The sequence below is a fragment of the Melopsittacus undulatus genome, chromosome 6 (genome assembly GCF_012275295.1).
Source record: "Melopsittacus undulatus isolate bMelUnd1 chromosome 6, bMelUnd1.mat.Z, whole genome shotgun sequence".
NCBI lineage: Eukaryota > Metazoa > Chordata > Aves > Psittaciformes > Psittaculidae > Melopsittacus > Melopsittacus undulatus.
This window is the reverse complement of record NC_047532.1, coordinates 20125636-20140132: the sequence shown is the minus strand read 5'-3', so window position 1 is coordinate 20140132 and position 14497 is coordinate 20125636. Positions and strand designations below refer to the sequence as shown.

At 46.6% G+C, this 14497-nt stretch overlaps 1 protein-coding gene across 9 annotated transcripts in view; it reads left to right on the top strand.

The window, feature by feature from the left end:
* The window catches only part of ST3GAL3 (ST3 beta-galactoside alpha-2,3-sialyltransferase 3), a 202172-nt gene that overhangs the window by 181952 nt on the left and 5723 nt on the right, over nt 1-14497 (top strand). For 8 of the 9 annotated variants that reach the window (XM_031050734.2, XM_031050735.2, XM_031050739.2 and 5 more), the window contains one exon: nt 2507-2653. The exons of the other annotated variant lie outside the window; for it this stretch is intronic. In XM_031050734.2, coding sequence (XP_030906594.1) covers nt 2507-2653 — 147 coding nt within the window. The remainder of the gene's footprint in view (nt 1-2506; nt 2654-14497) is intronic. 9 annotated transcript variants of the gene reach the window in all.

Below are 14497 nucleotides of genomic sequence, written 5' to 3'. Positions count from 1 at the left end.
CTTGATACATCTACTACAATCCAAGAGGTTAGGAAGTCTTTGGTAGCCTTTGGTATTTTAATCATTTTTGAGAGAGGAGCAGGCACTACTGCGATACTGCATGTTAGGAACTACTGAAAAACAGAAGCAGGTGAGAAAACTGTCTCCTATTTTTCCATTAAAGCTATTGGAGGTATTATGCCTAGAATAAAGTCAGGCAGATACTTGGTGACCAAAGGAAAGTTCACTTGTGATTTCTGTAATCTGTTATTCTCCAAACAGAAATAAGGATACGCCTGAAAGAAAGTTATGGTGGTTTGGCAGTCCTCCCGTAAGGTTGGGTAGTATGATTAATTCTCTGTGGTTTGTAAGACTCACATTAGAAAGTCAGCTCTTAAATGTTAACTCGGCCAGTGAAATTCCCTCTAGGCAAAGACCCTGTGTCTCCCTTGAGCTGTACCGTGGGAATGGGCCCAGTGCAAGTGTGGGTGGCGTTAACACCATCGTATTCCCACCGACAACACGACACGTTCTCAAGGACATAACCGTTTACTCACTATGTTTTGGACACTGTAACTACAGCTCAGCTAAGGGAAAGGGTTTTGTGGCATGTCCCTTTACCAGCTGATGCAATTCCAGTGACATGTGAATGTCACCTCCTATGTAAAACATAAAGCTGAGAATATCTGAACTTGAACTGCCGTGCCTGGAAGACAGGATGTTCTGGCATGTTTTGAAATTCAGGCAAACTTTCTTATACTTGCCTAATAAACTTTCTTCATTTTTTAACCCTATTTTATGATATTTTATGGCTACCAGTGAACTAACAACTAGTGCCCAGAATAAAACCAATATGTTTCTGTTGAGTATCAACTGAAATTAAGCAGCAGGAACAAAATGAATCTGTTGTCTTTCCTAACATCCAGAGCTTACACAGGAGGATGTAGTTAAGGTCTTTTAATTTCAGGTGTGCACCTTTACAGCTGAAATGTTTGAATTTTCTGTCTCACTGATCTGGTCGTAAGCAGTTGTTGCACATTTGTTTTCAGGTTAGTGTGATTTCAGTTCACTGTTACGGAGTTCATAGTTTTGCTCCCAGCTCTACATTTCTCAGCTAGGGTATAGGTGGCATTCTTTGCTTGGAAAATGTTGATCTTGGGACAGTCAGGCAATGATAAGTTAACAGGGTAGTGTGTTGCCAAAAGCCAGCTCCTTTGAATGAGAGGCAGGAGCTCAAAACATGATGTTCTAACAGACTGGGCTCTAACACAAGGTGAAATGCAATAGCATTGCTTGCTAGTTCAGAATGAACCATATTAAATGCAAAATGTGAGTGTGCAGTTGGTTTCTACATCTCAGCTAAGAGGCTGTCACCCTTGGTGACTGTCTGAGCATGTCCTCTGAACTCGTGATGCTTTTGGTAACAGCCAGTGTTGGGTGCTCTACAAATGAAGATAAGATATGTGGGTGGATTTCTCAGCCTCTCCTTAGCCCCTGGGATAAAGCTCCCTCTGAATTCATCTGGCTAAAGAGGAGCTAGAAAAGTCTGTGAGCTGGGGTTTTACGTTGGAAACACATCTGCAACAGGGATCATACTCATCTAAGTGCACAAGAGGAGCTGCAGCTGTACAACACCACTGCTAGAGGGCCTCAGCAGAAGCCAGATGAAATGGGAAGGGCTGAGGCTGGATTTTGGTTCAAATGGCAGTTTAGGAGACAGGGAGGACATTTGGGATGTCCTTGCTTAGTGTGCTACTACCCGTCTCCAACTGGCTTCCCACTGCTCCTCATCTTTCCAATATGCTGTGGCTAGGAAGGGTATGGCACAGGCCAGAGTGCCCTTTGCCTTTTGTGTGACCCTGAGCAAAGGAAGGGGTCTCGGTGCACACTGCTGACTCCTCTCCATCTCCCAGAGCTGTGTAACAGCCTCCTTAAACTGCTTTTGCTATCAGTAAAATAGAGAGTTTGTACTGTTCCTCACTTGTGCTCCTGTGTGGTGTTCCATTTGGGATAAGTATTCCTCCCTGGCCTAGCTGGAAGCCAGTGATGTGCATAGTATTGTAATGTAGTATCTACATCTATTTTGATTTCAGAAAACTAACGTATCCACTGTGATTCATCCTTCAGCTCATCTGCTGCCCCATTCTCAGAATAGCAAAGTTGTGGAAGGCGAGTCTGATCATTTACATTAATCCCTCTGCCCTGCAATACTCCTCTAGAGAGTCAGGCCATAGAGCCTCAAGCAAGAGCTGCTGCTTTTGTACTAGATGCTTTGCAATAAGCTGGTTAATATGATTTTCTTTACACATTGTGGGAAGCTATTGACCCCACAAGCTGGCATTGGGCAGTTGATGTGCAGATATTGCCAAATACCCCGTTCCTGATTTTCTGCTTAGTAGCAGCAGTGCCCCTGTAGAGGCACTTGCTGCTACTTGCAAGTAAGTAATTGCAGAGGCAATAAGGAAATCTTTGATTCTAGAAATGGCAACCTGCTAATGACTTCCATTCCTGCTTTCTCTCCTCTCAGAACATCCCTACCTTGGGAAGCGTAGCAATAACCATGGCGCTCCACAACTGTGATGAGGTGGCGGTAGCTGGGTTTGGCTATGACATGAGTTCACCCAATGCACCGCTGCACTACTATGAGAACATCAAGATGTCTGCCATCAAAGAGGTAGGGAGCTCCTGCTGAGCACATCTTCCTCCGAAGCCTTCCAAACACCCCAGCTCCAGAACCTGACTTGGATGGTGATGTCAACTTCCAGCTTTCCTGTATGGGTCAAAACACAGCTCCACCCATGCATTTGCCAGTAAAATTCTAGACATTCTCCCAAGCGCAATGTGTGTTAAAAATGGTTGTTTCTGATGGGAAAAGTTCTCTGGAATGTGTATATAATGTGATTCCTTCTTTGAGCAGCAGGGAAAAGTTTCACATAAATGTTAACTTGAGTTAGTGTGAAAGGGAGAAGTTCTGCTCTGGGGGTGAAAAGATGTGGCCTCCTCCTGCTTTTTGATCCTTTGTATTGCTCTCTAATCCATAGGCTTCTTTCGCTAGATGATCCCCTCAGCCCCTGTGAAATGTGGAGGAGGTGAGATTAGCCCATGCATGTTAGTTCTCAGCTGACTCTTCAGCAGCAGTTAGCTAGTGTAAACACATCACTGCTCTGAGGAGGCTGCTCTTTAATGCCAACTTGACATTAGAAAGATTTTCTGGTACTATCACAGTAAGATGAACATCATTTTAGAGGAACGTTGGTATAATGCAGCAATATAAAGATGCTCTTTCAGGTCTGTTCATTTCCTGTACCAAACCAGAGCAAACTTGGACACTGGTCAAAGCTTCTACAGTGGGAAAGTTTGATGCTTTATTGATAGAGCTCATTCTTTCCCAGCACAGATGTTGCCCAGGTCTTTCTAAGATTGCTGCTCCCTCTTCACTGGCTCCTGGGTAGGAAAACTTTCTCTATCCTACTCCACGTTGTGAAAATTGTACTGTTCATGGTCAGTAGCTGTCTCCTTGCAGTTGTTTGCCTTGCATTTATTCACCTCAAGGGCTTTGCCATTGATCCAAGCCAGGAGAGAAGCTGGGAAGTTGTGTTTTTTTCCACATCACAAGATTGTACGTGTCTTAGTACTCTCACAGGCTGGAGGCTGCATGACCCTAGGCAGACTGAGAGGAATTAGAAATCAGTGATTAGTCACCTTGAGAAATAAGAACACGTCTAATGATCAGATTAATGAGGCCTTGGAACAACCTCTCAGCAGAGGACAAGAGAACAAACTGAGTTTGGGAAAAGACTGTGAGAAGGTCCCAAATATAGAAAGGGACCAAACGTTTTTGTCCTGAGGTACCTTCTGGGCCTATGGAGGTAGCCAGAAAGTCTGCCTTGCTCAGTGGAATAACCATGGATTTAATCAGTCCAGGCTGGGAAAGTGAGTGCCCATTTACAGAATTTAAGAGGTATGTCCAAAGAGGAGAAGTGAATTGAGACACTACTTACAGAGGTGGTGTCTGGCTTGTGAAATCCCTCAGTGGAAAATAGCTGAGGAATGTCATTCTTGCAGTAGTGGAGGAGGTATCACCGTTTGTTTGCCCAGTTCTGTCTCTTCCCTGGGCGTCTGCTTATAACCACTGTCTGAGACAGAACCCTGGGCTACCCAGGCTCAGGACTGAGTCAGTACAGCTGGTTCCAGCAAAGACATCACTACATCAGAGTGAAAATGAATGCAGGTGCCTGGCTCCAGCAGTGGGTACAGGGACAGTTCATGAAAGTTTCAGGAAAAGCTTTTGCTTGTGTGTGGAAACCACAGTATTTACTCTGGTGAATCGGCTGCCTTTGGTGAAGAATCGCTCTTGCCTAGTTGTTCCTCCTGTCTCATAAGGATGTATGCTCTTGGGCATGGGGACATTCACATCAGGTGTCCTGTGCCAAGCCTGTTTTGCAATGTGGTAGGTGTCTCTGAACTCAAGGACACCTAAGCAGGAGTTGACAAGAATGAAGTCTTATTGCTCTTGATGCTTACATGAATCAATGGGAAAAGTTGGCAAAAAGAGTTGGATAACAGAGTCTGTGATTGAAGTCACCAGTCCATATCACTTGGATCTTTGACTCTGGAGGACAGCACCCTGAGTGGGATGCACAAACCAGCAGAGTAAAGGAGGGAGTCACTCTTGGACACCATATGTGGTTTCAGGAATAAATTTTGAATGGCACAGGGCAGTAGATGGAGATGAACATGTGAAATGCAACCAGTAGAGAGAGCAGTTGGTGCCTGGTTTGTCAGGTCTCTGCTGTCTGAAAGCTGTCAGTCATCATGTCCAGGATATTCTGTATGGAGGTGAGGAAGTGTTGAAAGGTTCTGGTGAAGCCTGACTAATTCAGATGTCAGTGGGTCTGTTTCTGCAGCCGGGGCTGTTGATGAGAGCTTTGCAGGCCAGCAGAGCTGATTCTAGGAGGAAGGTTCCTCTTCCACTTGAAGGCTGGTTATGTGATATGCGTCTGCCCATCTAATCCTCACATCCTCACCCACAGGCTCCTCTTACATTTCACTGTCCCAGTACAAGAAAAGCCATCTGTTCCCACATATCAATAATTAAAGCTTCTCCTGCCTCTGCCCCTCCCAATATGACAAATTGTTTGTGATATTGTGGAATGTGAAGAGCAGAGAGAGGATTGCATTTCTTTCTCTCCCATTTAATATTAATGGTAGCTGATAATTGTTAGTCACCTGAGGGTGAATTTGAAAGGTGAAGGGCATAATAGTTGTGTGCAGTTGCTCTCGGAGAACACACAAATGGAGATTTGCCCCACTCTAGACTGGAAGCACCCTGCATACCCTTCTCTTCAAGAGACCTGTGCATGGTTTGCAAATTAGAAGGCTGGCCTGCATTGGTACCTTGTGCCAAAACTTACTGTTGCTATTGCTGAAGGGAGACTGACCCAGAGCCAAATTCTACCAAGATTTTTGTCTGCTCCATCTGCTCTGGTAACCAAAAGCCCAAGAGCATCCACAGCATTTTCCTCAGTGTTACTTTGGACCTCCGTGATTGTGTCCTCCGTCCTGGTTCTCAACTTTCCACCTCTAAAGGAGCTCCTAAAGCAGGCTATGCTTTGAAATTATTCAAGTATCTTCTTTATCCTCTGTCTGGCCTACAGACCCATGAAGGCTCAAGTATTGAGTCCTGGGCAGGGGAACAGAATAGGTCTGCTTAACACAGCAACATCAAAGCACTGAAACAACTGCCATGGGATTCAGCAGTTCCCCATGATGAACATCCCAGACTGGAACACCCCCAGTTTGACCAGGCTTTGGTGGGGCAGAACCTCTGTTTCTGAAGTTCAGATCTTTTCTGTTACTGCCAGGTCATTCCCAGCCTGAAGGACCAAGAATCTTCAGTGTTTAAGCCTGGAGAGCAGCTGCAGGGAAGGTCCACCCTGAAACCATCACTGTCTTTATGGAGGAAATGTAAACTCCATCAGCATCCTGGGTCTGGAGGTGCCACATACATGTGTCTGGCTCATGGAAGCCTCCCTGGGAACATCCATTGAGCCCCTTCCCTTGCCTAGTTGTCCTCAGGGCGAACAGGCCTCCTAGTGAACAGTGCATCCTCTCAGCAAGGTGTGTCACTGATTTACACTTGAGTCCTGCTTGACATCTCTCTGGACACCCCTGAAACCCTGTGACTCACCTCTGAGGAATTTGTTCTGATTACATAAAAAAAGCCAGCGAAATGTGCTCTCTTGCTCACAGCTGGGCGGAGATGCCTCTCCCATGCCAAGACTGAGGTGATAAAATCTCTGTGGAAATGAATGTGATTTTTCCTGTTGCTCTGTGGGACTTGCGGCTGGATTTCCAAGAGGAGAAACAGGCAGCCCCAGTGTACAGTTTTGCTTTTTTGCTTAGTCTTTGCTTTCCCTGCAGGGATAAAAGCCCTCAAGGTCCAAGATTGTGCTGCTATTGCACAAAAGGCAGCTGCCTCTGCCTCTTCCAGCATCTCCAACTCCCAAGGGCTGGGCAGAGGTGAAGACTCTGAGGGGAGGCAGATGCTCTGAAGTTTCATCAGTATTACCAGTGAAGGGGAAGTGTATAGTCTTTGAACTCTGGTCAGTGACACGGCTGCAAAGCTCCTATGGATTGTTCTGTGCTTCTGAATGCCCATGAGAGTAAGCTTCTCCAGTGTAGACCTGAATGGCTTCCTTATCCCCTGTCCTAGGTATATTGGTGTACTCCAGCCAGGGTACGTCCAAGCAGACCTGGTGGAGAAGACCATTTTCTGTTCTTAAGTGTGCTCTGGAGAGCTGGAAGCACACTGGTGCGGTGCTTTCAGTTTCAGGTTGTGAGCTGGAAGAGGAATGCTTGCAGTACAGAGCCTCCCCTGGATCCCAGCTCTGCTGCCGAGCACCTTCTTCCCTCATCTCTCATCTTGTCTCCATCAAGGCCAGGGGTGCAGAGTCCCTGGCCTGCACTTCAACAGAGGCTTTCTAGGTGGTGTGAAGACAGCCTGCCTGTTCTCTGCTCTGTTCCTGGGAGACCGCTATCCAATAGACCCAGTGTACACTCTCACAGGTGGTTTTTCAGAATGCAGAATGTCAACTGTGCCATCTCCCTTCAGTTACCATTTTCCCTATTCCAAATAACTTTGCAACAGTTTTCCACCCTTGGCTGCTTCCACGAATGCTGTACAGAAAACGACTGAGTTCTTGCCAAGGTGTCTGCTCACTTATTTCTGTTTTCGTGGCAATGAGTCCACTGAAGCTGAATTTTGATGCAGTTTATTGTATTTTTTAGTTCTTGCTCAGGTCCTGTAATGCTTCCTGCCCAAGCACTCTGTAAAAGTGTAGGTTTATCACAGGTCACTGTCTTCTATTAATCTGGAAGTGTCAGATCCACTGGGAAGAAAACATAGAAATGGAGATGAGAAATAAGAGTCATTTTAAAATAGAGCAAAGGCTTGCTTTTCTGGATAAAAAAATATGAATGAATCTGCCCATAAGGATTACAATACACCTTCATTGATAGTGTCAAAGCAGGGTAGTATTTCAGGCAGAGATTTTTCAAGATGGAAGAAAGTGACTGTTTAGAATAATAAAAATGTATCCGTAAAGAGTGATGAAAGTAAGAGAGCAGGAGGCTATTTTAAATCCTGGGAATGAAAGGCAAGACTAGCTCCCAGCATCCCTTCATTTGCTCTGCCCTGGCATTGTGATATGGAGGCGAGCTTCAGTCTCCTGGTCATTTCTTGCCAGAGCAAGATTGTGAGCAAGGAGTCACCTCGGACACCACACAGGGAACCCCTGAGCTGTCTTCTCAGCAGCCAGCTGCACACTGCCACAAGTGCTTGTGGTTGGTAATAGCAGAGGATGCATGGTTAAAAGCCACCCTTATCCATCCAGAACCCATGTGCGGCACTTGTGTCGCACGGTGGAGCTGCTGACTGGTCTCCTTTTCACTGTAGAAGCAGATCAAGCGCCAGCGCCGATGCTGTTGGAGGTGTCAGCTCCTTTGATACAGCTGTGCCCTGCACTTCAGTGCCTCGATGCCTGACCCGAGGGGGAGGTGGTGCGACTGCCTTTGATGGCTTCTTTCTGATCATTGGCTTTGCTTCCCCAGCAGGTCTTTGTGGGATGCTGGAGGAAACCATCTTGTAACACTTCTTATTCAGCCTGTGTAAGGGCTGTCACAAGGGCCAGGGGAGGTAGCCTGCAGCACGCAGGGACACACAGCTTTGTCTCTGTCTCTTCCCGCCAGCAGCTACCTCTCAGAATAATCCACAAACATCAAGTTTGGAGCCTTGGCCCACAAAGGCACAAACAATAGTGCTTTATCATCATCTGGGCTCTCTCTGTGAAGCCGTCCTTTGCATTTTAAATCAACACAAGTTGCTTGGGAGGGGGGTGGTTGGGCTGCTTCAGGCGTCCAAGTACCTTAAAGTTTGCGGTAGCCAACAAGAAGAACAAAACTCCTTTGAAAGCCAGGCAGATGTCTAGCCTGGTGATTTATAGACTGAAAACACAGCTATTCGAGCCTGGCTGATGAATTGCGATTGGAGTACAAGGAATGGTGCAGACTGAAATGGAGGTCAGCTTTGGAGGGGGAGGTTAGGGGCTGGGGCAGGGGGACCTCTGAAAGGGCAGTGCCTTTTCTTGGGGCCGGCAGTGATGACTGATGAGGTTTATACATTTTTGTCTTTGTTTAAAAGCCACCTGTTTGACAGTGTTTGGGCTGAACAGAGGCCTCACATGCTGTTCCTGTGCATAAGGACTGTGTTTCTATGTAAAAGAAATCTGCGAAAGATTGATGGAATACAGGTATTGCCTTGTTCAGTAGGACAGAAGTACAGTAAGAGTCGTGGAATATCTCTGTGCACTAATAACAGCAAGGAAGGTGAGGCTGTATGATGGGCAAAGCCAGAATTAAGATTTGGACAAGATCTCTGTAGGAAAACACAGTAGAAGATCTAGAGGGGTATGTTAGAGCCCAGCTGCTGAACCCGGCATTGGACACAGACCTCTGTAGGGGTTGTTGGTACCATGAAAGTCACACTGTCTCAGATGTACAGTAGGAGCCAGTGCTATTGTCAAGAGAAGAGCCTGGGTATTCCCAGATGCAGTAGCTGTTCTCACCAACCATGAGGGCACAAGAAGAGTTGATGGCCTTTCAGAGCTGTTTTTAATGGGCACACCTTGTAGAGGGACATTTTAGGAAGTAGCCTTTGATCAAGTGGCTTCATGGTTAAATTAAATGGAAAGGCAAGAGAAGGGATGTTATAACTCTGATATTGCTTCCAAAGGGAGGGATATCGATAAGTGGGAATGTATCTAGACTGCAGGGTGGCACTCAGCAGTACTGACAGGCTGTCTGACCTCTCTGGCTGTAGACGTAGCCTGGGAGAGTGGGATACCAAAAAATGGATGCACTGAAGAGCTCGTGGACTCATTGTGGACTTGAAATCAATTTTTGTGAAAAGTGCAGAAATTATTTGCAATCTGTGTTTGTAGCAAGGGGGGGACTGCGGGAAAAGGCTGTAGACACAACTTCATAAATAACTGCTTCAGAGTGGTGTTAGAAGTTAACAGGGGAGTGGGAGAGAGCATTAAGAGACTTCACACTGATGGTTGGAAAGAACTGAGATAAAGCAAAAACTGGCAAAAGTCCAAGAAGAAATTAGAGGCTGAAAAGTGGTGGGAAGCTGAAAGGTGATGGGAGGCCAAACAAGAGCAGAAGGACGAAAATTGAGGGTGATCAGGGGGCTGGAGCACCTCCCATACAAAGACAGGCTGACAGAATTGGGGCTGTTCAGCCTGGAGAAGAGAAGCTGTGTGGAGACCTCATAGCAGCCTTCCAGTATCTGAAGGGGACCTACAAGGAGAGGGGCTCTTCATCAGGGACTGCAGTGATAGGACAAGGGGTCACAGGTTCAAACTTAAACAGGGGAGGTTCAGGTTAGATGTAAGGAGGAAGTTCTTTACTGTTAGGGTGGTGAGGCACTGGAATGGGTTGCCCAGGGAAGTGGTGAATGCTCCATCCCTAGCAGTGTTCAAGGCCAGGTTGGACAGAGCCTTGGGTGACATGGTTTAGCGTGGGTTGTCCCTGCCCATGGCAGACACTAGATTATCTTAAGGTCCTTTCCAAACCAAACCATTTTTTCTATGATTCTGAAATGGGTCTTGCAAAAGAAAATAAACAAACACTGGACAGTCCCACTGCCAAACAAATAATGTGGAAACAAGGAAAGAATTACCAGGGCTTGGCATCCAGGGGAGATATAGGAAGCAGAAAGCATAGCAATTAAACAGCCGAAGTGGGAATCACATGAATTGATATGTCACCTCCATAAGGGTGATATGATGAACATGAGGGAAGGGGTGACTTATGGTGAGAAGTTCACAGAAACAGAAAATGACTGGGTCAGCAGTAAAAGGCAAAAGCTATTGAAGCTAATGCACTGGGTGGGACAGCTCGAGAGATCTGTGTTACAACCACTGCGCTCTTGAGCCGATGAAGCTACAAGTCCAGAGGAAAAGGTCCTCAATAAATCTATCAGGTTACGTGTGGTTCCCCAGGATTAGATTGCAGTGGATGTAATACCTCTTTTTCCTTTCTTTTCTTTTTTTCTTTGTGTGGGGGGGAATGGGAGTGAGGCAAGGAAAATAATCCTGTCAAATTCAGACCTCTTCATCTGACCCTAGAGGTACTATTCAGAACTTGAAAGCAGATTTTAAATGAGAGAATAATTAAATCCTGAAAGCAAACACAACATGGATTTACCAAAGGCACGTTACAAAAACTAATTTAATAGCTTGATTTCATTAAAAAAAAAGAAATCATCCTGGGGACAGAGGAAGTGTAGTGGGCCAGTGGGTCTGAAGTTCGGTTACGTGTGCAGTGCTGTGCCCTGTGAGGTACAATCAGTTGAGCTTCAGAAGCTATGGTTTGATGCAACACCTGTACATGAATAGGCTCTCTAAAGGCGAACACAAAGAGCAGCACTGAATAGACGGCTGGGAGTTCCCCCACAGAAGGTTGTGTTTAGTGTTTGTTTTACTGATTTTTGGCACAGAAGGCAATGGTGTGCAAGGGGAATTTGTGATGAGACAAAACCAGGTGTGGTCAATACAAGGGAGGATCAAAATACCATCCAGGAACACTGTAAGCACCTTGAGAACAGGAGTAAACTGGGTGGCATGAAACCTAAGAGTGTGAATGGAAGGTCATGCTCTTTGGTGCAGTACCAGGAAATTTGACTCTAAACTGGGGAGCATTCTTTGGTAATGGCAGAGGAGGAAAGTGCTTAGATAGGTACAAACAAATCACAAGATAATTCAGGATGGGAGGCTGTTACTAAGAAGAAAAGGCAAGTACAGATCTGGAAGGACTAGAAGAAGGGATTTCTTGGTGGGAGAGAGAATTGGCTCTGCAGGAGGCAATGGTGAGCCTTGTTTTCTTGTTCACAGAAAGTAAACTTGGAGTAAATAGGGGCAGAGGGAGCTACGACACTTCTGGGAAATTTCCCAGTTTTCACAGGGGAATTGGATAGCCCGTTTTGGTAGAAGGAAGAAGACGTGGTTTGTTTAGCTTGGTAAAATGAAGACATAGAGTTCCTGTCTCTGTGTGTATTAAGAATAAGCAGGAGCTAAGAGCTGTTTGAAATTTCAAGTTGGTCTAAGGCTCACTGGGCATAAAGGAGCTGTGAGTCAATCTCTTGAACCCAAAAAGATGAGGGTGCACAGCCCTCCCTTTTGTTGCAGTGTTACTTCCTAGGGGGTGCAGGTGGAACAGGGCAGTCTGCAGGATGCTGCCATGTCCCGGCAGATGGACTGAGAAAGGAGGGGGCAACAGGTCCTGAATAAGGGGATGTGCACAGGGAGATGAAGCTGCAGCTCAGGGATGGCCATGAAACACCCAAGGAGTGTGGTCACCATGGCAGGACAAGAGCAAGGGCATGAACTAGGCAGAATTGTGAAGAATAAGCAGCTCTGGAGGCAAGGCAGTGAGGGTTAAAGTCAGAGACAAACTAGTGCTGGTGAGGACTGGAAACTCACACCCGTGAAGTAGTACTTGCTGCTGCTGTGGTTTCTATGCAGGTTTTGGGGGAGAAATGCTGCTGACTTGCAGAAATACAGGGGAACTGAGAAACCTCCCACTTTACAACTTGCTGCTTTTCCTGAATGCATTCCTCATTGACTCGCTCTGATTTAATCTTCCTGTATTTTAAGATATCGCAATATACTTGATAAGACTAATGTGGTCTGAAGCTGAGGCATTCCCTCAGGTTGTAATTGATTGCAGATGGGAGCTTACTTTCCGCCTGGGTTAGTCTCTAAAACATTTTCTTAGTCTTCAAATACTCAGCTTCTCTTGAAGGGACAGAGGATGTTTTGTGCTTCCTCACGGAATCATCAGGAAGAAAGGGCCAGGTGGTTTGGTGCTGCTGCATTTGCATAACCCTGAAAGGTGGCTTTAACTGATGATAAATTTTGATCTAACAACTGTGACCAAATGATCAGACTCACTGCCACCTCTCTGGGGTGCACAACCATACCAGTGCATGTGCTTGCAGAGCGGCTCTCTTCCTGCTGCTCCTCTCACTGCAGAAAAGAAATACCCGCTACTCAGAGGGAGACCCAAAGCAAATGAAATCCCAGCCTGATCCCCAAAGAACAAGAAGGGCTCTGCAGCCTCCTGGGGCATTCCTGTTGGAACTCCAAGAAGTTCATTACTCTGGCTTAAACAAGAAGCCTGTTTGTTTGCACAAGTGGAAACTCGATGCAAGCAGTGTAGGGGCACAAGAAGGTGGAGATGGCATTAAATGCTCTATTACTGTCTAGAGGTGCAGATTCACAAGAGCTGGAGCTTTCAGCTTGTGATGCTGAGTTGCAACTTCAGGACTTGGGACAGGAGGTTTGTGAACATGACCAATCCTGCTTACAGGAGTAGGAAATGAGGCAGTAACCTGGTGTGCATGGGAAAAGAGGGTCAAAGCAGTGAGGAGGAGCAGTGAGCATCTTGCCAGCACAGCCAAAGCACATCCAGCATTTGAGGGCAGGAAAAGGCTTCTTTGCAGTAGAGGCAGGAATAAACCACTAGCATTGCAGCCGCTTCATGTAATCGCTCTGCAGGCATGGATCCTGATCATAATCCTCTGCGTAAAATGTCAAAATGAGCACTCTGACAAGAGAACCCTGTCCTTGGGGACATGGTTTGCCAGAGCATTGCCTCTTTCTTATCATCCTGCTGCAGCTCAGGACATTGCACCAGCTGAATGATTTCCAGGACAACTTGCCTGCAAGCTTACACAGAGCGCCTCAGCTTACCCAGTGCGGGGTTGCAAGAGAACTTCCCCTTACAACAGCCATGATGTGATCCTGGACCAAAGCAAACCCGAGCCTGACAAGGCCTGGCTTTTCATAAACCCTGCAAGTGGGTGATATTTAGGATGCATATACCCTAAACCCAGGAGGATTTAAGGTGTATTTTGTCGCCTTTCCCCTACCTGGGCAATGGAAGTGAGGTGCCTGCCTCTCTCCAGCAGCTTTGAGAAATCCACTCTGCTCTTCTCCCCACTGGTGCTGCTGGAATGCAGCTTCCTTTGCCTGATTAGCTCTGTCAGTGGGGTGAGTCCCTCTCCTGCAATCAGTAACCAGAGCTGGTGTTGAAGACATGCTTCATCCCTCCTGCCCGCAATGCTGTCAGGGGTGGGGGAGTAGTACTGCATCCAGTGCTCTCTGGGAGGGACAAAAGCCCATCTCACTGGGAATCTTCTTTCTCTGTGGTCTTACATTCAACCACAAAACACTTGAGAGTACTGTTGTGGATACCACTAAGATCCATGGATCAAGTGGGAGGCCGAATTCCCTTGCCTGTGACTTTCTGCTTAGAAAGAGGAGTTTGTGGCAGTGCCCAGGGTATAGAGCAGCCTGGATGCTGAGCAGCCAGAGGTTTCTAGATCTTGCCAGCAGCCTTGCAGTCAGTGCTGGAGCCAGATTTAGCTGTCATGTGAGAGACTGCAATTGTATCACCCAAAGTTTTATTATCCACCTCCTGTACTTAAATTCCTGTGCCACTTGTACCTTTCACAAAGCAGATTTCCTCTTGCCATCAGATAAGGCACTTGCATGTGGCCTGAGGTGATGTTTTACATAGTTTGAGTGGCTGCTTCACCAGTTACCATCTGTACCAAGGGACATGAGCAGGTTGTCCTGGATGAAACCGGTTGGCTTCTCATACCATTTGATGAGTCTGAAAGACGTGAAGGATGAATCAGATTGTGCTATGATGTATCAGGCACATCAGGCTCCCTGGTGCTCCAGATAGGCTTTGAACAGCAAGCCCAGCCAGATGCAAGTGAATGTGTTGAGACCTGGTGTTCCCAGCGTGGCCTCTGTGCCCGCAGACAGCTGCTCACTGCCTGTTGCCAGCAGCACACGCACTTGGCTGCCTCCGACGGTGCTGTGCATTCTGATCAAGGGGCTGTGGTGCCAGAAGAGACACTGCTGCATGGCAGGGGCCAGGCCCA